Here is a 25,232-nt window from a genome sequence, read left to right on the forward strand (position 1 = left end):
GAGCGCCTTAGAGCAAAGATGGTAGCCGTTTTTTCGTTAGCTTTCTGTGAACCCTGCGCTAGCTGAGTACAGTCATAGAGATGAAAGGGGATGATGTTAACGGATAGCTCTCTCCAGGTATTTTATAGCTCCATGAGAGGAAGTCCCTGTCGCGTGGGGTTGTGGTTAGAGTTTGATGACGTTTACTTTTGAAGTAGAGCAACAAAACGCAACTTACTGCTGAACATCTCCTATTCAACGGTAAATAATTTTAAATGATTTCTTATCGTCGCAGTTTTTGGCGTGGTTCTGCACATGGAAGCTGAGTGACTGTGCATGCATTAAAGATGTCGTCTGATCATGCCAGCTGTATCATCTGATATAAGCACCTCCTGATATAAGCACGTTAGACTGACTTTTTTCGATTCTTTAATCTCCAGTTTGATGTATTTATTTCATTTTAAATAAAACAAATGTGCATTTGTTATTCTAGTTTTGGGAAGCAGCAACTATCGCGGAGTTTTACCCTTTGAAAATGTATTTTAAAGCGCTCTATTTCCGCAAACGGAATACATTTAGAAACTTTTTAGTTTTAAACTTTTTTTTTTTTTTTTAAATGTAGTTGTCTTCATTATCATTATTTTAAGAATATTTTGCGAACCTTCTTTCCGTAAACTGCCACTCGTAATTAATAACTTAGCACTGTAGGGCGCTTAAACGATTGACTTTGCTTTTTAAGAGTAGCAGGCGATGTTTTGAAGTTGTAAGGGTAAAGTTTAATTAAGTGGTTACGTTATAAACGAATGGTCGTTAGGGAAACATGTTTTTTATTATTACTTCGGCCTTTATATGTTTAAAGTGTTTTCTGTTCAAAAGTGTTTGCTCGGAGCACCATCGGATTCAGTCTGTTCAGGCATTTGGCATGCTCACTCCTTCACTTGATCTGTTTAAAAATCTCACACGCTCACTCTTTTGCTCAGGGTCTGTTTAAAAATCACGCATGCTCATTCCTTCCCTCAGTCTGTTTAAAAATCTCACATGCTTGCTCCTTCCCTTGGTCTGTTTAAAAATAATGTGCGCTTGCTCCTTCACTCAGTATGTTTAAAAATCTCACATGCTCGCTCCTTCCCTTGGTCTGTTTAAAAATCATGCAAGCTCACACCTTCGGATGGTCTGTTTAAAAAAAATCACGCATGCTCGCTCCTTCACTTGGTCTTTTTAAAAATCACGCTCGCTCATTCCTTCATTCAGTCTGTTTAAAAATCATGTACGCTCCCTCCTTCCTTCAGTCTGGTTAAAAAAAATCACACACACTCACCCCCTTCGTTCAGTCTGTTTAAAAACAGGGACGCTCACCCCTTCGTTCAGTCTGTTTAAAAATCATGCAAGCTCGCTCCTTCACTTGGTCTGTTTAAAAAATCACGCACACTCACTCCTTCGTTCACACACACTCACTCCTTTGCTTGGTCTGTTTAAAAAAATCATACACACTCCTTCGTTCAGTCTTTTTAAAAATCACGCACATTCTATCACGCACGCCACTCCTTTGCATGGTCTGTTTAAAAATCATGCACGGTCACTCCTTCGTTCAGTCTTTTTAAAAATCACTAACAATCGCTCATTCGCTTGGTCTGTTTAAAAAATCTTGCACGCTTACTCCTTTACATGGTCTGTTTAAAAATCATGCATGGTCACTCCTTCCTTCGGTCTGTTTAAAAATCACGCGTGCTTGCTCCTTCGCTCGGTCTGTTTAAAAATCACGCGTGCTCGCTCCTTCGCTCGGTCTGTTTAAAAATCACGTGTGCTCGCCCCTTCGCTCGGTCTGTTTAAAAATCACGCGTGCTCGCTCCTTCGCTCGGTCTGCTAAAAAAAATCACGCGTGCTCACTCCTTCACTTGGTCTGTTTAAAAATCACGCGTGCTCACTCCTTCACTTGGTCTGTTTAAAAATCACGCGTGCTTGCTCCTTCGCTCAGTCTGTTTAAAAAAATCACGCAAGCTCACTCCTTCATTCAGTCTGTGCAGATGCAGGCCTCTGAACTCTTTGGGACTGTAGTTTAAAATAGAGAAGTGTCTTGTTACTTTTAAAAAGCTTCTAGATTGTGATATCTGATATAACTGATCTGGGAGATTTATACTTGGGCTTTGCGAGTTATATTTAATAAATGTATGAATGTCGTTACGTTAGGTTACAAAATATCAATCTAAGTGGCATAAAGATAACAGGTTTCAAGCAAAACATTTAACTAAAATAAACTGGTCAGGGATTAAATGATAAAACAATAGCTAGTAACGCAGTTCAGAATGAAGACAACAATTATTTTGACTCTTTCTGGTTGTCAAACATTCAGTGGAATATATCCTACACCTGAACTTCAGGTGAGCGGATTTCATACATCCAGTAAAAATCACCTTGACAAAAGTTGGTTCAAAGTCATTGCAAAATGGCTCAGAAAAGGGAAAATAATTCTCAAAAGAATCTAGCAGCATTTGTTTGCAGATGCCACTTGGTTTGATCTTATGTTATCTAATGCATTGACATTTATACATGTTTAAATGTGGCTGTTGTGTCCAATTACTTTATGGGGCCACTTTAAGTGAAGCTTCTCTAATCCTTGTAATATCTTGTGTGAAAACGTGTATATGGTCTTGTTAGTGTGTGGAGGAAAATCCGTCTTGCTTTTATTGTAAACAGGTGTCTTCTCTTGACGTAGTGTAAGAGAGCCCAGGCTTCGACGGAAGAACGTCCCTAGCAAGATGGGGGCCATGGTATCTCGGTGGAGGGTAAATATACAAATTCAATCTCCTTCAAATTGCGATTCAATGTATTGGCCACAAAGCAGCATTTATTCACTTCTAGGATGTACCCTTAGGCAGCATCTATTATAGTACTCTCAAATGATGACAAGCCTGCAGTTTGACTTTTATAGGCCTATAGCTTGATGAAATATGTTTGTCATTCACTAATTTTGAAAATGTTGTACCCCCTACAAGACACTTCCAGCTCTTTTAAAATCAAATTTGTAAATGTTAAGAGCTTGCTGTGCTGTTGTTATCAGCAGTGTTTCTGTTCACAGGCCAAGCCATCTACTGTAGAGGTTTTGGAGGGACTTGATAAGGTATAAAACTGCAGTCTTTCAGTCATCTCTTATATTGAGTTTGTCCTTGCACCCTTTACCTTCAGCATTACTTAATAGTTTCAGTGTGTGTTTTTTGGATGAGGGTTCCTTTTTAAGTCCAGTCATGTTGTTTCAGTCTGTCACTGAGGCTTAAAAGTAACAGAGAGCAGAGGTGGGTAGTAACTCACTACATTTACTGTGTTAAATGTACTTTTAAGAGTAGGTTTAATGGTGGGTTCTTTTTACTCTTACTCAAGTAGCAGCCATATCACCCTGTAGCTCAAGACTGGTTTCCCACAGGAGCTAAGCAGAGTTGAACCTGACCTGTACCTGGATGGGAGACCTCCTGGCAAAAACATAAGGTTGCTGATGGGAGAGGTGTTAGGGAGACTAGAGGGGTGTGCTTATTCTGCAGTCTGTGTTGGTCCTAATGCCCCAGTATAGTGACAGGGGCACTATACTGTAAAAAGGAACCGGCCTTCTAATGAGGCGTTAAACCGAGGTCCTGTCTTTCTGTGGTTATTAAAAATTCTGGGGCACTTTTCATAAAAAGAGTATGAGTGTAACCCTGGTGTCCTGGCCAAATTCCCCCCATTGACCCTTCTCAATCATGGCCTCCTAATAATCCCCATACATAAATTGGCTCTATAACTCTACTCTCCTCTCCATCAATAGCTGGTGTGTGGTGAGCGTACTGGCGCACTATGTGGCTGCACACTGGTGATGGTTGAGGAGAGTCCCCTGTTCACTGTGTAAATCGTGTAGTGTCCAAAAAAATCACTATATAAATGCAAAGGTAAATTTCTAATGAAATATGTTTTACTCCATTGCAATGGGCAATGTTCCGTTCGTTACATGACTTGTTTTAATTAAATAAGTTTTAACATTTATTGAGAGATTTTTGAATGGGACTTTTACGGCGCTCTGTCACTCGAGTCGAGTTTATGACTACAGCAAGTGCTTTCATCACACAATGACTTCATTTTACACCAAGACAAGCGGAGGTTACAATTGCAGCTGCAACCTAAGAAAACTTGTTGCAGTGAGTTTTGGCGATTGTGATAACTTAAGCGTATCTGTGTTGTGGTGATGGTCATTTTCAGGATGATTCTGTATGGGCTCTTATGACCTCAGTTTCAAAGTATACATTTTAATATCAGTGCTGAAATATATCAGTGTCTACTGTATAAATCCATGAAACATCCTCGTTAAGTGTAAATGGCTTTTGTTCTTCCAATTGTGTGCATGCGTAACTACTGGAGCACATCTCGGCGCGTGCACACTGCACAGCAACTTTGCATTTGACAGATGTGGTGCTTTTTTCTCATGGACAATAGAGAAAAAACTTAAGTCTAAAATGCTTCCAAATAGAGCGATAAAATGCAGTTTACCCTTACTGTACAGAACTGATCTAAATTCTTTCTACATTGTTTTATTCAGCATTATATGATTGGTCCTGTGGAATATTGTTCACATTATTCACCGTAATAATTGCTAGAAACAGGTGTCAAAACTTCTCTTCGAATTGACAGATTTGTCCAAATCTGACAAGCGTCCTTAAAGTGATGGTTCAAACATAAATTCGTATTCTGTCATCATTTCCCCGCCCTCATGTTCTTCCAACCCCTTGTGACTCTGTATTTTGTGGAACCCAAAAGATGTTAGACAGAATGTTAGATACTGACAGTCACCATTCCCTTTTAAAATATGGAGGAAAAATATAAGGCTAACATTCTGTCTGACATCTCCTTAATTGTATTGGATTGAAGAAGGTCATACAGGTTTGAACAGCATGAGGGTGAATGATGAAAGACTTTCCAATAATAATAATAATAATAATAATAATAATTATTATTATTCTAATTATTATTTGTATTAAATTGTAATTCTTATTATTATGATGATGATGATAATGATGAAATACATGTTAAATGTGTATTATGTAATGGAATATTGGAGATTTAATGTCCATTGTTACATATGAAAGAACTAGTTACTCGCTACTTAAGTATTCTTTTAATTGTTTGCTTTTTTACTCTTACTCAAGTAATTATTAACATTACTTTTACTTCTATTTGAGTACTTATTTTTTTCAAGTAATTGTACTTTTACTTGAGTACAGTTTTTGGCTGCTCTACCCACCTCTGACAGAGAGTTACAGACAGATAAAATGTCTGATGCTGCACAAGCCCTGTGGAAATGATATTCTAGAATGTGGGTTATACAATACCATACACTTTGATCCTCTCAGTGAGAGAAGAGGTCAGTTGGCATTTCTCAGGGCTTAGCTGACATGAATAACTTGATTGTACATTTTGTTTAGACACCAAAGTAATTTGATTTTACCAAAGATATTTGATCTGAATTGTATCATGTGTTGGAGTAAAAAGATTAGATCTGTGCACAGTAAATAACAGTTCATTTAGTGACATGATCAGAGCCTGTCTCTCGTATTCTATCTTAGGTATTTAGGTCATGGGGAACTGAGTGAAGCATGTTTTCCTTCTTCACACCCTGTGTGCTGTAGGGGACTTTAAAGTTAAACTGTAATTTTGTGTCTTTAGGCCGTCATGCTTGCTGTTATTTGATCTCTCCTGCTAAACATGCCCTCATTTCTCTGAACACATTTTTTATTGCATAACATATACATCTGCACATTCTACAGGGTATTCAGTCCCTTGAGGAATATCGAGAGAAGAACCAGAAGCTGTTGAAGTTATGGGTTTACAGGCTGCTTTTGTATTCAGCTCTGATTTACCTGATAGCCTGTTTAGTGGTCTATGTGCGGTATATCCCAGAACAGCTGATAGGAAAATTAATAGTGGCTTCACCGTTCTTGGTATTTCCATTATTGTAAGTACTTTTGATGCTGTTTTTAATTTGAAAATAAAGGTTTGTGGTAAATTCCATTAAGTAATACACACATTTTAAATACACTGACATTTTTTTGTCACGATTTACAGTTTAAATATCTTAATTTTCTTAAAACATGATACATTTACTTAATACAAAATGACATAAGATATTAAGTACTATTTTCAGAGACTTTTTTTTTTTATGAGGTCAGTATTTTAATTAAAACAACAAGAAAAAAACGATTTGTTAAGTGTAAAAATGAGTTTATTTTTCTTTACCCATTAGCGAATATTTTTTTTTTCTTATTTACGTTTGTTTGTATTTGCTTCATACTTAAATATACATCATCATAATAAATGTTGAACTTTTGAAATATTTACATTTAAAATTGACCAAATTATTTGAATTATTACATTATTTACTTGACACTTGTAGCATTTTTGATGAATACATGTAAAATTGTGTTGTTGACATTATTAATGATTTTCTTTACATGCATGTAGAGTCTGGCTCCTGAGAAAATTGCTGATTGTTTTATGCAACAAACAGACAGAGAGAAACAGTAAGAATTTAACTCTTACTCTAAATATCTGCAACATCTGGATTTGATATAGATACTGTATTTAATCTCACTATGATGTCAGACTGAGATCGTAACACAGTAGTGTTAATCAATTAAAAACATGAATTAATTTCTGTTAATTTTTTTTTTTTTTTTTTTTGCATTTTAGATGAAAAATTAGAAAAGCTGAAAGCAGAGAAAAAGAAAATAGTGAGTAAGCACTAAAAGTGTTTTCCTTGAATATCACACTTCAGTTTCCCTTGCATTGTATTGAGCTCTTCTGCTGCCAGAGTGAGAGAGAATTTCTGCTCTTAATAAATAATCTGAAATCAATGAAGACGGGTAATTGGCACAGAGACTTTACTTGGTAAAGCGCTTGGCTAATGACTTGTCTTTAAATTAATAGTGTTTAGTGATGGGAGGAAATAAATCTGAGAAATTGCTTGTCATCCAATGTCATGTCTAATAACTTTCAATAATTACAGCTGATGGATTTTCACACTCCCCATTATCGCAGTAGGGCTTGTAATTATTCTATTCATTAAAGTAAAATAATTAGCACTATTTGCTCTTTCCCTGAAATTAAGTTTTAAAAGAAAACTCAATGGAACACAATGAGCAAACACCGTTTGTTCCTCTTTTTTTAACCCAAAATAAACAAGTGGGTTAAGCTACTTTTTTGTTGAAAAGATATTGATTTTCACTGTCTTAAAAGATTTTTGACATTTTTATTAATGTATGCCTTTATTTTGCATTACATATTCTGCATTGGTGTATTAGCAACAGTGTTGAATATAATTGTGGAGTTATGTGATGGTGTAATATCTTTCTTACAGCTTGAGCAGGTGATGGAAACCGAAACCTACAAAAATGCCAAACTGATTCTGGAGCGGTTTGACCCAGAGTCAAAGAAAAAACTTGTAAGTACCTAAAACTGAAGTCTACAATTTTATATTAGGGTAAATGTATTAGATTAAGGTTTTTGTTTTTTGTTTTCTTTAAAGGAGTTAGAAACTCAACCCATAAGCCAACCTGCAACTCCAAGACAAGGCCAAGGTGAGCAATCTAAAATATTCCCTCTTTTTCTAAACATAATTTTCTGTATAGATATTGTAATAGTTTATAAAACATGCTTGACATCAAGAATCAGATTGTCACTTAATGACTTTTCCTTATTTTATGAAAGTTAATTATAAACCCAGGGTTCCTACGCTCATGAAAAACATTGAAATATCAGGGGATTTTGAAATTGGGAAGGCCAGGGAAAGAAATTCTTATACTAGAAATTAATACAATTTAAAAAATCATGGATTTGTCTTGATTCCTAGTTATGCTCAACTTTAAAATGTCATCTGGTAGAGATTGCTCTTTTTGAGTGCAGTCTTTACAAACTAGAAGTTATTTAAAATTCATTGGTCAAAAAGTATAGGAACCTAGAAAACAAAATTAACTATAACATGCTTAAAAATGTCCTCCCAAGAAATTCTAAACAACAACAAAAAATCTTTATAAAAAAAATATATTAAATAAAAATTCATATTTGGAGTCTCATAACCCCAGGAATAAAACAAGAATAAATTCAGTGAAGTGTCACATGCTACTGTTGTCTAATTGGTGTACACACTATCCAAAACAGCGTTACTATCTTGAATAACAATCACCTTTCTGAAAAGTGCATGTCTGCTTAAAAGCATACAGTAGGGTTGACTCTTTGTCTAATACATCTATTAGTGTTGATGAGGTCAAAACAAACCAGTTTGAAGGAAATATACACTCACTGAGTACTTTATTAGGAACACTTTGATCCTAATAAAGTGCCTGACATGGTCTTATGCAGTTGTAGCCCATCTGCCTCAAGGTTTTACTTGTTGTGCATTCTGATATGCTATTCTTTTCATCACAATTGTACAGAGCGGTTATCTGAGTTACCGTATACTTTGTCAGTTTGAACCAGTCTGGCCCTTCTCTGTTGATCTCTCTCTCTCTCCTCAACAAGGCTTTTCCTTCTGCAGAACTGCCGCTCACAGGATGTTTTTGGTTTTTGGCACCATTCTGAGTAAGTTCTAGAAACTGTTGTGTGTGAAAATCCCAGGAGATCAGCAGTTACGGAAATACTCAAACCAGCCCGTCTGGCTCCAACAATCATGCCACGGTCCAAATCGCTGAGATCACATTTTTCCCCATTCTGATTCAACATTAACTTAAGCTCCTGACCCGTATCTACATGATTTAAGGCATTGCACTGCTACCGCATGATTGGCTGATTAGATAATCGCATGAATAAGTAGGTGTACAGGTGTTCCTAATAAAGTGCTCAGTGAGTGTACACAATAGGTTGATTTTGACATTGCCACTTGTTATTTTAATACATCTCTGAGACCCCTAACAGAAAATGACAGTTAATGCAGTAGGACTCGTAAAACGTTCTTGCTTCTGCGAAACAACGAGGACAATTGTGTTTTTGCCAATACAAAGGAAGTCAATGGGGTCCAAAATGGACATAAAGGCAGCATAAAATGAATCCATTCTCAAGACTTGTGATTTAATCCATGTCTTAAAACCAAATTGTTTCAGGTTTTACACTTCCTAGGCCACACTTGTTTGGGACTTTGTATGGATTAACTTTGTTAGCAAGCTTAAATATAGACCTTATGGTAGCAGCCCATGTCCTCAGAAACTGTATAAACCAGCATTTATTGATTTATTAAACTGTAAGAATAATGACATATCCTTCTCAGAGCTGCGTCAGAGGCATGTGACCCCTCGTCCTACTGGACGTCCGCCTCTCGCTCCAGTAACTGCTGCTGCAGCCCCTCCTACCCCTCTGTCTGCGCCGGGGGGGCCACCTGAAAAAAAAAGTCTGTCTAACTCAGCCCCTCATGGTCTGATCAGAAGGCCTGGAACTCCGGCTGGCACCCCTGCCCCAGTGACGGGTGAGTCTCCCTATCTCAATGAAAATCTGATTGCCGTTAGCTCTTGTAGGTGGGCTGTTCAAGAAAGCCCTGACTCAGAATAAGTGTTGGCTAATTCATCCCCTCTCAAAGTAATCCACTACATATTACTAATTATTTCTCTGAAACTATTTCTAGCTAACTTCTCTGAATCAGTTCCTCCTAGTTTATCGCCACACTCAAGTCATACACTCAGCACCACGCATTTTCCTCCATTTCTCGTTAGGGACTTTTCAGCTGTCACAGAAATGCAAACAGACTTGCATATGAACATAATTCATGTTTTAAATATAATTTACAGATTTTTTTTTTTTTTTTACAAAAATGTGTAACCCAAGTAATGTACTTAAAAGTAATTAACTTGTAATCTGATTACACAAATTTAAGATGTAATTTTATTATTCAAAATGGGCCAATCACAATCAATTGTTACTAGAGGATTAAAAAATATATATTGTGGCAGATGTATGTACAAGTATGAATCCTTGCAACTATCAATTTTAATTATAAATTACTCTCCATAGTGAAAAATTTGATTTGAATGCAGATCAATGGAGGATTCAGTTTTGTGAGCCGTCAAGGGCCCCCTGGTGTAAATAGAACTTTGTCTCACAAAATAGGTTATTTCTGAAAAGAATTTCCGCACTTTCACTGGTTACTTTATCCTCTGTGCTTCCACCTTCGTCACGTCATACGCCGGAACTCGACTCTCTCGTGAACGTGCGGATGTCCGTTACCGGAAGCATGTTATTACAGTTTATAAAGTTATAAATATGGATATTTTTATTATGAATTATGGTAAGGTACCATTCATTCTGATTATAAAGCTTGGAAGAGCCAGGATATTTTTTTAATATAACTCCAATTGTGTTTGGCTGAAAGAGGAAAGTCACATACAACTAGAATGGCTTGAGAGTAAATTATGGGATCATTTAAATTTTTGGGTGAACGAACACTTTAAGAATGTGAAATATCAGAGTAATAGTAGAGAGAATGTTTTATTAGGGGTGAAGCACCGAAATTGCGTAGGCACCTATTGTGTTCTTTTTAGGGGTCAAGCCCTGAATTCTGAATTTTTGAGGATCATGCTTCTAGGCCGTTCGTCCGATCAGAACGAAAACACCACCAGTAAAATCGCTCTTAGCATGTTCTTGAGGTAACAAGGAACATGGTACAATTTTGATTGTAAGTGCCAAAAACAGGCCGATGAAATAAAAAAGTTGTCTCCGCTTTTACGTAAATGAATATAGCGGAATTAGTATTTTCACCAAATTTCACACAATTATATAAGGGCTCAATCTGAGAACACACTTTTAAAAGTTGAGGAGCTTGGTCACTTGGTGGCGCTATAAAAGGAAACAACGAGAGAGTGGATTTAACTAAGAAGCCATTTGTCCGAATGACTTCAAAATGTGCATACAGTGTCTTTGTCAGACTTTGTTAATTGAGATTCATAGCCACCATTGGCCAATCAATAGTCAACATGCCCTGATAGTACTAAATTGAATTTGATGGTGTATCTCCACAACGGATTGTGACTAATCTTGCTATCCATCCTGGCCTGAGGACACCTGCAGCGTTTCGGCACAGTGCCCCCTATGGGTCAGGAGATTATAACTTCTGAACGATTTGTCGTATAACTAGAAACTAGACTCTTTTCATTCTGTGGGGCATACAGTGTCAAATGATACCAATTTAGCCATGTAAAATGCTGTATTTTACAAATACATTGGCTTACCGTTACGCAACTTGGTATGTGGCATTGGCACGATGCCCTGAAGGTGCTCAAGTTTCAGGACAACGCTAGCTTGTGGTAAAAAAATAAATAAAATGTATAAATATGCTAAAACTAATTTTCTTTTCTTTTTCGGGGGGGATTTTTCTGCCTTTTTCTCTGCAATTTGGCTTGCCCAATTCCCAATGCGCTCTAGTTCTTTGTGGTTGCGTAGTGACTCACCTCAATCAGGGTGGCAAAGGATGAATCTCAGTTGCCTCCACGTCTGAGACCGTCAATCCGCACATCTTATCACTTAGCTTGTTGAACACAGAGAGTGAGAACCACCTTATAGCGACCACGAGGAGGTTAACCCAACATGACTCTACCCTCCCTAGGAACCGGGACAATTGGTTGCTTTGGAAGCCTGACTGGAGTCACACAGCATGCCTTGGATTCGAACTTGCAACTCAGTGTCATTACTTGCTGAGCTACCCAGGCCCACAACAATGCTAATAACCTTTGATAATTTTAGCCTATTGTTATGACACTGGTCCTGATAGATTCCTTGGGTCAAGCCGAGTTCAGCGATACCACATTTGTCATGGTCGGCCAAACTGCCATTTATTAATTTAATGGAAAACCTTCTTTTTCAAATTCCTCCCACAGCGATAATCGAATTTTCACCAAATTTTGCTCAGATCATCTTCAGACCATGCTAATCAAAAGTTTTTGTGAGCTTGCAGTCTAAACTGAATGTAACAACACCAAAAAACATGTACCACCAAATAATACCAAAAAACACTTCTAGTTGTCATTTTCATTCATTCCACTAAATTTACTCAAATTCAAAAAAATTACTCTATAGCATTGCTTCTTTATATAATTCACTCAAAAACTTGCATGAAAAATCATTCAACTGAATTAATGGAATCACTCAGGGATGTGTTACCCAAAAATATTGCTATCCCAAGTTGATCGTAAAGACTATAGGTGCTTATGGTACCTATGATCAACTTAAACTATCAATGCTTTTAGGAAACACAGCCCAGAACAGTTAATAAATGAATATCAGACTCAATGCACTGCATTTCTTTAGTCACTTCAAACTAACAAATATTTGGTATACTATCCCCTTAACTGGCACTCCCCTTTTTTAGTATTTACCAGAAAATTACATTTTCAACTTTAAATGGTTGTTACTCTTGAATGCTAGGGACTAAAGACCTAATTTTCTCTCTTTAAAGAAGACGGGAGATTTTTGTGCAAGTGAATCAGTTGTTATTTTTTAAAAAGTTATTTAAGTTTGTTTATTGAAATGAAAATGCAATGCAGTAAAATTGTATTTAATTTATTAAAACAAATATAAAAAATATACTTGATGGCCAAAAAAATTACCGTAATTTCCGGACTATTGAGCGCACCTGAATATAAGCCGCACCCACTGATTTTTAAATAAAATATTATTTTGAACATAAATAAGCCGCACCTGTCTATAAGCCGCAGGTGCCTACCGGTACATTGAAACAAATTAACTTTACTCAGGCTTTAACGAAACACGGCTTGTAACAAAAATAAATAGGCTTTAACGAAACACGGTGTGGCAGCGGGGGCGTGGTCAAGCGCCCGTCCGGGAGAGAAAAGCGGTAAGGGCGCTTACACCTGAGCTAAATTATGTCTAACACCGGTGTCTAATTTCAGTAAGCATGGGGAGAGCGGCATAAAATGCAGCAGCCACAGAGCTGAGAAAGTGACACACGTCAGTCTAGTGTTGGCGCATAGAAGAATTGAGAAACTTTATAAAATTGATTGTAAACATTGCTGTGGCCATTAAAAGCCTTACCTGGAACGTCAAGTGCCCTGCTGAAAACTGTCACACTGGTGCCCGTGTGACAGTTTTCCCAAGAAGGACACGTGAAGCAGGGCACTTGAAATTAGACACCGGTGTTAGACATAATTTAGCGCAGGTGTAAGCGCCTTACAGCTTTCTCTCCCTGACGGGCGCTTGACCACGCCCTGCCACACACACGGCTTGTAATAAAACATTTGCAGTAAACAGTAGCCTACCAAGAAAGTCATTGGTCACTATCTTCCTCCTCCTGTGCACTGAAACCACTGAAGCCATCTCCTTCGGTGTCGGAGTTAAATAGCCTCAGATTTAGTTGTCTTTTTGCACTGAGTCAATTCCTCACGCTGCTGTTTCCAACGTCTTATCACCGTCTCATTAAGACCAAGCTCCCGTGCAGCAGCCAGATCAATCGCCTTCAACTTGAAAGCAGCATCATATGCGTTTCTCCATGTCTTTGCCATGGTGAGGGTGACAAAATTACTACCGTAATCAGAATGATGGGAAGTTTGAGCCGCCGATTTAATCTAAACAGTAAACAAAAAAGTTGTTTTGACCTTAACCCGCTCGGCAATTTCATTGGTCTAATGAAAGCTTCACGCCAAAAAACTGAGCACGCCACAGAATGTTTTTTTTTATAAAATTTGAAAGCGGGAAAAATCCATATATTAGCCGCGTCATTGTATAAGCCGCGAGGTTCAAAGCGTGGGAAAAAAGTTGCGGCTTATAGTCCGGAATTTACGGTATAGAAAAATTAAAGCCTTGGGAGATGATTTTGTAATTGAAATCAATTTAGTTAATAAAGTTATATAAGTTTAAGTTTATTTAAATGAAAATGCTATGCACTAAACTTTTATTTATTAAAAATATATAGAAAAATATATGTGGCACCCAAATAAATGACAGAAAATTAAATAATACATCAAACCAAGTTGTGTCCCAAATTTCAAGTAAATAAATTATAAAGTATAACATTTACTAGGCGCAGTACCAAATGTGGCCACAGGGTGAAATCAGAACTCTATTGGTGCAAGAGTAAAATAAAACTAATTTCGGAATTAAAAAAACTAATTTCAGAAACACCACTTTAACACCAAACTATATAACCACACTATTTTATTGAAAAATATATTAAATTCAGTACAGGTTATAATTACATTTGTAATGCGTGGTTACAGTTTTAGAATTGTTAGCCGTGGAAGCCAGTAATTATTGCGGGTGTAAATCGGACGTTTCATCACAATGCGATCTGATATTGATTCTCTTGGCCTGTGATCCGATATTTGCAAATACTCGATACGTTTTTGATTTGATTCGATTCCGGGCCCTGCTCTCAATATTCAATATTATGTTTCTATTTTACACAATCAATAAAACATTTTTTTTACCTCAATTGCTACCAAATACAATTTGAACATTTGAGCTCACTGAAAAGTGCAAATTTAGTATCCACATTGGGACATCCAAAACAAAATAAGGTACTTCAGAATTTGAGAAATTATACAGATAATAATATAAAAAATAACATCACACACAAGTTATCATCAATCTTTTGATTACAGCTTATATTTCTGTTTAATCCAATTCAAAGTATTTCATACCCATGTTGTTTCCAACATGGGTATGTATGTAATGTATCCGTGCTATCCATGGTTTTCTTGGCTACAACTTCCACAATTGTAGTGAAAAATTGTTACTGTTAACTGGGACAAAAGTTAGTAAGGGTATTGATGTGTAGATGTGTAAAGTCTTATAACTGATGCTAATGCTGGGCAGCAGGTGATTTCTCTTTCCCTCATTAGTGCTGTTCAGAATGTCGGCGTTGTCAAGACATTTCACATGATGGCTGAACTGCTCCATAGTACTTTTAAATAGCAAATTCTCATGTAAAATGAAAATGGGTCGCATGCGCAACAATATCAATGGAAGCCCGAATGAATCGCGCATGTCAGCCGCTCTGCGTTTGTCACATTTTAAGGAGTGCGTGGTTGATGCGCTTGCACAGATCCTGTCAATGGAGCTCATGTTTCAAGGGAAGACTGGTTATCGTGCAGGCTCTGAGAGCAGGGCGCAATTTGGCTTCACAGACCCTGCGCACATCCTTGACCCACATGAAAAAGGTATTTAGTGCTCAAAGTGAAATTAATTTAATAAGGTTGCTTCATCACCTTACTGAAATGTGTACAGACTTGGCTGACATGAGTATTAAAATAAAGGTACATCTTTTAAAAAAAATTATATTGAAATTTTTACGAGTTGTTTCGATAAGACTGGATCGTTGGTTATTGGATTGATGAATCGTTACACCCTTAGTAATTATTCACATTTCTAACAAACATATATTTTTCTGCCATAAATTATGTAATAGTTTGTTTACACCACTAAATAAAATAATAAATTATACAAAGAGCCCATTCATTCACACTGATCAGCACCTGTGCTTTTAGCATTTGCTCTATATCTGCTATGAGTCAAAACATTGAATATGCACTCCTGCTGGTTTGGCATATATTCCTCCTCAAAACTGCATAGAACTTCTTCCAAAGTACTCAAATCTAGCTAGATTTTAGTGTTTTTACATAGATCCATTGAACGAAGAAGCAAAAATCTATTGATAATAGACATTTTAATTTACGTGATGATGCAAGCAAAGGATGATCAGTCGTTCCAAGATTTTCGCTGTTTTGGATAAAATGGTGGAGTCTACTTTCAATCGTGGACATTTACCTGCTTGATTGGCCTTTTTCCTCCAAACAATAACAATGGTTGTTTCATCAGACCAGAGGACCAAAAAGTAAGATTTTGTCCCCATGTGCACTTGCAAACTGTAATCTAGCTTTTTTATGGTGGTTTTTGACCAGTGGTGGCTTCCTTGCTGAGCATCTCGATATAGGACTCGTTTTACTCTGGATATAGATACTTGTCTACCTGTTTCCTTCAACATCTTCACATGGTCCTTTGCAGTTGTTCTACGATTCATTTCCACTTTTGCACCGATTTTGTGATATGCTTTTTAGTTATGCATTTTAACTTTACATTCTCCCTTATCATTTTTCATTTTGTCCCCACTCCACTGCAAACATCTGTTAGCAGTGATAGACGGTTGACACCGGGCCTGGTGTGTTAGTCAAGGAAGTTTTGCCCTGTGCAAACAGTTCTGGGTTCTGTTCAAGCAAACACCTTTAGGCAGAAATTGGAAGAGAAGAGCACCTTGGTCCACTGCGGCGTCTCCATATGCTGGTAAATGAGTAAGCAGCAGGGATTCCAGACTATGCCATGTCTGGCAGAAATGACCAGTTTTCTCACTATGATTGCTCTTGATGTTAAATTATATTAATTATGAGAGTGGATCACAGCAGGCTTCATGAGGGAGGTCGTTATTAAAAGCTGTCTCTCTTATCATTCATCATCGGCTCTGTAGCACAGAGCCACAGATATCGCCACATGTCTTCATAGATGTGGCAAAACCCTGTCGCAGACTTCTGGCAGACATTGCCACAAATATGGCGCAAGCTCATATTTTCAAATGCAAATGAGCTTTGGTTCAAACAGTTTGCTGCAAATGTGTGACAGGCAATTGTAGTGAATAGAGCTTCTGGACTTCCTATTCTACATCCATCATATTGGGTGATTTAAAATTTTTCTCATTCATTTTAATAAAGGAGTTCTTTGGCTAAACTCACTCTTTTGGACTGTTACTGATAGAATTCCACAGGAGGAACTGGGACACATTATTTTTTATATCATATTTTTTTCTTTACTTCACTGGCAGAAGTATGAACAAGTGAAAAAATATACATCAAAATACATTTATTTTTAAGATACATTCTCTTAAAGCAAGTCTAAATATCTTATATGTTGCTTCTCAAGTAAATGTATCTTGTTTTAAGGATTTGTAGACTATTTTAAATGGGAATACAAGACAAAAACACTTGATAACAATAGCATTTTCTGTAGTGAATTTAATTAAACAATAAAAATCCAAAAGTTTTTCCCCTTTAATTCAGTGAATGTCATTTTGACATTTTTAAAAGATGTAATTTTTATTGTTAGTGTACACATTTAATACAAGCTGAATAGTCTGTTAAGAGCTAATGATTAATCGTTGCAATAATCACCCGAATAGTTGAATAATCGTTCTAATAATCGTTAGATTTAGTCAATTTATAAAAATAATCTTTAGTTGCAGCCTACTTTTTCATGAAGCATGTATTCTGTCAGCATGGATTAAAACTCTGTTCTTCTGACTCATGAATGTTTGCATGATGGTCAATCCGTGACATTCCAAGCAGGTGATCTGGGCTGTGTAAGCTAGAAGTGGTCAGCAGATTACTTGCTGGATCTGCACTAGTGCGTGAGAAGTAGAGGTCTTCACGGATCCCAAAATGTGTCCCCGAACCCGAAGAGACCCGGAAATGTGCTATCCGGAACCGACCCAGACCCGTCTATTATTTGAAATCTGGACCCGGACCCGTGCAGAACTGAGAAATGCCGTAAATGTACTCTACCTGGAACCGATGCGGACCAGTCTATTATTTGAAATCTGGACCCGGATCCGGCCGGGACACACAGACCCAAATGAACCTGTTCGCCACAGATTCCACAGCTAATTGCTATTAACAAGTTGTGAAAATAAACCTTTGTGTCTTATCTAATGTAACGTTAGTAGCCTTCTCTCCTGTACCTGACCATAACGAATAGAATCCATCCTACTTGCCAAGAAAGTTGGTATAATAACATCCATGTTGTTCCTCTCTTGCCGATTGAAAGAGCATGTATAATCCACTCATTATTTCAGTTTCAAAAGTCCAATTGCGGTCACGGTGTTGGATGAGAAACACGACTTTGCAGCTTTGTGGTTTTTTTTGTATCTAGCATAATACGATAACTTCCACTGTTTGTCTTATAACAGGGGTCTGGAACCTTTTTTCACTAAGGAGCCAATTTTGTAATTTTTGGTTGATGCATTTTTCGAAAGAGCCTGACCACAAATTAATAATTTACTATTTTTAAGTCTTTCAATAAAATACAATGTTTATATTGCCCATAGACTACTCAAAAACAAACAAATATGCAAATATTAATAGGTAACGTGTTGCAATATGGAATTTATAAAATTACTTAATTTTACTCCATGAAAAATATTACTTCCTTTTTGGCTGGACCATATGTAAAAAAAACATTTTAGTGATAATTGCATTTAAAATATCATTATCCAATTATATATGGTCAATCCCCAAGGTCGGTGAATGTTTTTGCTTATTGATTTTGCTTTATAAATGTAATTTAATTTATTGAAACACAAAAAACTTGAACAAAAGACATTTCTAAATTCAAATTGTACTTTAAACAAAACGGAAAAGCCATACAAATAACGAAGTTATACAAAAATCTTATATATAACCACCTCCCCAAATCCAAACATTTACCGGCTCATTTGCCATCACGCAAGTATCAGTATGCAGCAACAGGAGAAAATTACTAGCGTACAACTTACGAACTAAAGACAATTATAAATGTAAATATAATTATAATAATCATAATAAATAAGCCTAAAACATTCTTGTGTTCCCAAAAAATGCTGCCAAATGTGTGTTCTTATCAAATGTGTTTGTATTCCGTTTTGGTCATATATGCTGCCTAAAGAAGGTGAACATGTCCTGTATCACCTTATGATTTAATCACTTTCGTCTTTGTTTATTTAATACAAATATACCTGTATATATTACTGAACCTGCAGAGATGCGTTCACAGTGTGTAAGGTCGAACTAAACTCGCAGTACATCACGAGATGATTGGAGATCATTTGCAGCATTCTCATTGACTACATTATTCTTGCAAACAGTTTTCAGTTCCTGTATCTATATCACACCCTGGTTGTACTTAAAAAATAATGAACGTCCATAAAACCACTCGTAGAAAATGCTCTTAATAGCTAAGATCAGTAGTTATTAGGAAACAAGTCCCAGAACTCTTAGTGTGCATGTGTTGAAGCGCTTTCATTGCACTCCGAGCTCACTGCGTGCACATCAAATCAGACGCGCATCGGCGGCTTTTCTTTCGTCTGTTCTTCAAAATATAATCACGTTTTGTCAAACACGCGTCTTTGTGTCTAATTTCTTCTTATATATCTATCCAAGTCTTTCAGGTCGCCTTCCACAGTGGCTGGTACATCAGCAAAATACTTGGCATGAAAAATCTGCATTTGTCGGGTGTTCATTTCAAACCTTGTTCACCAGAAGCAGGCTGTACAATTCAGGAGAAAGGAAACCAAAAGAGTGTCATTGACTTCAAACTTTGCAATCGCACCCACACTTTCTGTTGGAAAAGTATCTCTAGAAAGTATCTCTGCCACAGCTGCTGATGTTAGCATCCCTAATTTGCTGTCATCTGTGTTCTCTGAGATGTCTGATCATAGATTTTATATATACAAATCAAACCAACTCCAACCACAATATCTAAATAATCGTGCTGATGCCAATAATGCACTTCAGTTTACGTCATCTGTCAAACACGATATGGTGGAATAAGTCCCGCCTTCTAAATAAAAGAGCCAATCGTCAATTGGTAAAGTCATCGTATCACTGCAGATGTCAAACATACCCAGACCCGAAGTACAAGAATGGGACCCGACCCGGACCCGGTTGACCATTTAAAATATGGACCCGAACCCGTACGGAGAAGTAAACGTGATTCTTGTGCGCTATAGTACATTTCATGTTCACTGTGCACTGTATGTACTGTATGTTCAATTAGTTTGTTTCTGTCTTTTGTGAGAAAATGTGATTTCTAATGTGCACATGCCATCCTTGGTTGTTATTTCCTTCCTAATATATTAACAATTTCTATGTTCAAACAAATGACTAAAATTGGATGACTAAACAGAAAACAGATTAAACTGCTCTCTGTCTTTTAAAATGCAATCTTATTTCTTTAAAGATGCTTTTTATTATTATGACTTTTACAAATGTTATGTTATTTACTATATTGTGTGATATGTCAATATTAGATTAGCCTATTGGCCACCCTCCTCTCTGGATATCAGCATCAGCCTTTAAAATAAAAAATAAAACACTTTTGGTTGACCTAGTTGTTTTGCATTTAAAAATAATCTGAAATATTTCCCACCCTTAAAGAATCTCTAAACATTATTACATATTCGAATACAGTACAAATCCCAACACAATTGTACACAACAAACCAACAAACAGAAATCTACTATTTATAAATGATTCCAAATTCTACAAAATGAAAACACAATTAAAGCTAAATTTACTCGTGTGTTTTTTCACAGGAATGCACCCTCCGGGTCCTCCGCTGACCAGACCCATCCTCCCAAGAGAGCGAGGTGCCATGGACCGGGTCATTGAATACCTAGTGGGTGATGGACCTCAGAACAGGTAAACACACTATAGAGAAATCATATTCACACTGAGCTAAATAAGTGTTCGAAATGATTTCATAATGTTTTAAAATCACCAAATATTTAACCAAATTTGTTTAGAGTATATTTCAGTTTAGCTGGTTGTTTAACCTGTTTTATCATCAACCATGTGAAAATTGAGTCCGCTCACTCCTCAACAAGCTGAGGTCATTCATGTCTATTGCACAAATATGGTGTGGGATTAATTACACAAGTTTAAATATTTTTGTTCGTGATTTTTAAGTTAAACTCAATCAATAGTATTTGTAGCAGTATGTTAATTATAACATAAAATTATTTTGACTCTAGTTTATAAAAAAAAGCTAAAATTAAGGCACTTTCAATGAAAGTGAATGAGGAAAGTCCATTAGCATTAAAAAACACTTTCCACATTGTAAACATATGTGTTAACATGATTTTAGTATGATTAAATTGTTTTGTTTTAACTATGTGTATTTAAACGTTTATGGAAACTATGAGCTATGACTTTTATACGTTATACGTCTTTTAAGAGGCGGAGGAAGTGTTTACACTTTGATAAAAGACTTTGAAATCTAACGGATGAATCAAGCACTATAACACCAGATACATTTAAGAAACTAAATGGGGGTCAATTTTGATTTCATATTCCGTTTAAAAGTAATAATGTAGCTGATTGAATTTTTCAGGGGAAAAAAAAACTCATGTTGGTAGTTCAAATGTTATCTCTCTCTGTTTCAGATATGCTCTGATATGCCAACATTGTTTGTCTCATAATGGCATGGCTTTAAAAGAGGAGTTTGAATATATTGGTAAGATTTATATAAATATGCAGCACACTGTTTGTCATGCTAACCTTTCTCTGCTAAAATGAACGACATACTGAGCAGTTGCAGGACCGTAAACTGGTGTTGACCATCTCTCTAATGTGTTAACGCATCTTTGTGCTGTTTTTTTTCTTTTGATATATATATATATATATATATATATATATTATATTTACTGTATGTGTCTAAGGATCATTCAGATTAATTGAATTTTTTTTCTTCATTTTAGCATTCAGATGTGCCTACTGTTATTTCCTGAACCCTGCCCGGAAGACGCGTCCCCAGGCCCCACGTCTACCAGAATTTAGTGCAGAAAACAAGATGAGCCAAGACCCCCCTGAGGTTGCCATGGAGACAGACCCGTCTGCTCCTCCACGTGCCCCAGGTACCAGATCATCACCTGAGCAGCAGGACGAGATGATGTTTAGATACTCCTCCTGATATTCTCAAAAGGGATGTTGAGTTTTGCACCGTATTTAAGGAGGATTTTGGAAGGGCTGGATTTGTGTTTACTGCAGGTTTGATGTTGTGAGTGTATGAGAGGTGGAGACGTGCAGGAGGTTTTGAGCAGTGTGTGTGTGCACGTGTGTGTATTACTGCTGCTCTTGGCCTCTTCGGGGACATTTGCTGATATGCTGATGTGTCTTGAGAGCAGATCTGAGAGGTGATCAAAGGCTTTAGAGTCTTTTATTTCCCCCCTGCAGTGCTGCTTATTTAGTAGGGCTTTACCTTTTGTTTCTACCTGCCACTCACACACACACACTTCTTGCTCCCTCTTCTGCTATTATGTGCTCATGAGTGTGATGCAGCAAGAGTGCGTGTGTGCGTGCGTCCGTGTGTTCGTGCTCAGTTTAAATTTGACACCTCTCTGGAATTTTGTGACAGCTTTAAATTCCTTAATTTGAACTCGACTTCAAATTGTCTATTTCCTTCCATTTGTTGTCCGTCTGGTTGATGGTTAGCAGTGAATGTTCCTCTTCTTTTTGTATAACATTCACTCTAAATCATACATCACATGCAGACTATATGTATATTTCATTAAATCGCAGCCTTTGCTGTAGTAATCACACTGGGCCATAAAGTGAACTGCTTACCCAGAGGTGAAAAACTAGTCAAATACACGGCAGTAAAAAATTTTTTATAAATAAATAAACATATTACTACTGTTTAATAATAATGATATATAATAATTTGAATATTATAATATATAACAATATTCTAAATAAAATAATAATATATTTAAGTTATATCTCACATTTGTAAGGCACTTCATTCGATAAAAATAATGCTATGTTGTGTTGAACATGTATTGTTCTATTTTCATTTTATTTAAAGGGCACTAATTAACTCTCATTGTTTTTGCATTTTTCTAAGATTCAGCCCCTCTCACTGCTGTCTATTGGTGATTCACCATTGTTGCGCAGAAAATCAATGTAGAAATATATCTGACTATAGTACTCATTTGTCTTGTTTTAAACAAAGAAAAAGATATCATGTAATAGTAAACTTAGATATGAAATAATCATAAGATTTATGCACAAATATACACTACCGGTCAAAACTTTTGAAACACTTGTCTGAAATGTTTTTCATGGTCTTAAAAATCATTTGATCTGAAGGCGTATGCTTAAATGTTTGAAATTAGTTTTGTAGACAAAAATATAATTGTGCCACCATATTAATTTATTTCATTTTAAAACAAAAATTTAATAATACAACTTTTTTTTAAAATTGATGACTTGGACCAAATAATTAAGAAAAGAAGCCACTACGTGCCCAACAAAGATGGGAACTCCTTCAATACTGTTTAAAAATAATCCCAGGGTGACACCTCAAGAAATTGCTTGAGAAAATGTAAAGAGTACATGTCTGCAAATTCTAGACAAAGAGTGACTACTATGAAGATGCTAAAATATAACACAGTTTTGATTTATTTTGGATTTTGTTTAGTCACAACATAATTCCCATATTTCCATTTATGTTATTCCATAGTTTTGAAGACTTTGCTATTCTAAAATGTGAAGAATGTTTGTGTTTCAAAACGTTTGACTGGTAGTGTATATTGCAACATTATTACATATCTGGGGCCACTAAAGACCCTACACTTTTGGTATTTAAACAATATATATATATATATATATATATATATATATATATATATATACAGCATTTTTGTTCATTATTGTTGTTAGACTGTTCATAGGAGAAAGGTTGAGCAATACTAAAGATGTTTGCGTATAACTCGTAAAAATGTATGAGGTAAAGGGGTTGGCATGAGGTCCCAAGTCCCTAAAGGTATTCTTTTAAAAGTTATGCAATGAAATTAACTCTCTTGTAAATCCAGAGTTATTTTAACACAAATACTCATTGTGGTTGTTTACTAGAGGGTAAAGCAGCCAGTCCAGAGCATGTGAAGGCAGAACCTGAGGAGCACCACGTAGAAGACAGTCCATCAGAAGAGAAGCCTGAAGTTGCTGAACCTCACACTGACCTCCCTGACAAATCAGACGGTGAACAGGATGTGTCCTCCATGGAATTTGAATAGTGTGTAAGAGAATTTGCCAATACTAACCTGTATTTGTTTTGTCTGTGTGTTTGGTTTCATTTGAAGTGTAATTTTCTTTATTCTTCACCCTTTAGTTTATTTGGTGTCTGTCATTTTAATTTCGTATGATAATTGCAGTGTTATTTCAAATTGCAGTAAACAATTATATGGTTTAGGGGTCAGTTTTTTTGTGAGTGTTATTTTTTTGTTGTAAAACTACTAATTATAAAACTGATATCATTGTATTAATATGTTACATTGCTGACTTTCATAGTCAATGCATATTTTGTGTCATTTACATAGAAGTTTCAGGTGTTTGTTACTCTTAGTTGGCAAGAAAAGCAGCTATTAACATGCATTTCATTCACCCTCCTTTTTGAAGCACTTTTTTGTAAAATAATTTATTTAATATTCTTATTTTACAATACATAATGCAAAAATGTCCTGTTCAAAAGAGTATTTATAATATTTATAGTCATTAATATCAGCTCTGTGCCTGTTATGAAAGTGTAGCATACATTAGGTGCAGTGAGAGATCGGTCCCATGTTTACAGGTACTGCCATAGGAATGTCTGGTTATTTATTACTGCATAGAAACAGTCGGTCAGTGTTTTCAGCCTTATGTGCCTTTGTTCAACCTGTTTGAAAATAATAAAAAAAAAATCAAATGACTAGTAATTATGGTCAATGTTCTGCACTTATATAGCGCCTGTTTTATCCTTGGCGGTTACCAAAGCGCTTTACACCGTGTCCCATTCTCACACTCATACACCAATGACAGCAAAGCTACAAGATGCTAGCCTGCCATTGGGAGCAACAGTGTCTTGCCCAAGGACACTTTGCCCACAATTATGTAGTCATTATGAAGCATATCATTTTGGGCAGAAATACAATGCTGTTTTAGTTTTGTCTGAGAAATTAGAAATAATTCAATAATATTTTTTTAAACACCATTCTGATGTTGAGAGTTGACTTTTATTGTGACTTAAGACACTGGGTTCAAGATTGATTCAAGATTTTTTTCATTTTATTTTAAAGGAATATTCTTTGTTCAATACAAGTTGAGCTCAATCAACAACATTTGTGGCATAATGTTGATAACCACAACAAATTATTTCGTCTTGTCCCTCTTTAAAAAATGAAAAGGTTAAAATCTGGATTACAATGAGGCACATATACAATGGAAGTGAATATGGCCAGCCGTAAACTTTATAAAACTCACTGTTTAAACAGTATAGCCATACCTTATGTATGTTCACATGATTTTAGGGTGACAAAGTCACTTACTTGCCTTTTCTTTGTAAAATAATATCTATTTTTACTATATAATTACGTAGTTATGTTGTATCATGTACTATGTATCATGATGACGAAACACCATAAACATTAAAACGTAAAAATTTAAACATTTTTACAGCTCAAATAATACATA

The 25,232-nt window shown here is 36.2% G+C and overlaps 1 protein-coding gene across 3 annotated transcripts; it reads left to right on the forward strand.

Annotated features, from left to right (window-relative positions):
* lnpa (limb and neural patterns a) lies at window positions 1–25,028 on the forward strand. 3 transcript variants are annotated; one of them, XM_052142352.1, is made up of 13 exons: window positions 1–117; window positions 2,674–2,762; window positions 3,056–3,097; window positions 5,763–5,950; window positions 6,457–6,515; window positions 6,685–6,725; window positions 7,352–7,435; window positions 7,520–7,571; window positions 9,254–9,448; window positions 20,321–20,426; window positions 21,170–21,240; window positions 21,485–21,640; window positions 23,640–25,027. In XM_052142352.1, exons 2-13 carry the CDS (start codon window positions 2,736–2,738, stop codon window positions 23,798–23,800), a joined length of 1,182 nt encoding a protein of 393 aa, XP_051998312.1. In that variant the 5' UTR covers window positions 1–117; window positions 2,674–2,735; the 3' UTR covers window positions 23,801–25,027. The 3 variants fall into 3 exon arrangements, with proteins under 3 accessions (XP_051998312.1, XP_051998311.1, XP_051998314.1); XM_052142351.1 differs by having other exon boundaries at window positions 12–240; window positions 23,640–25,025; XM_052142354.1 differs by having other exon boundaries at window positions 87–117; window positions 2,693–2,762; window positions 23,640–25,028.
* The last annotated feature ends 204 nt before the right edge of the window (window positions 25,029–25,232 follow it).

Source organism: Xyrauchen texanus, chromosome 14 (genome assembly GCF_025860055.1).
Source record: "Xyrauchen texanus isolate HMW12.3.18 chromosome 14, RBS_HiC_50CHRs, whole genome shotgun sequence".
In the NCBI taxonomy this organism is placed as follows: domain Eukaryota; kingdom Metazoa; phylum Chordata; class Actinopteri; order Cypriniformes; family Catostomidae; genus Xyrauchen; species Xyrauchen texanus.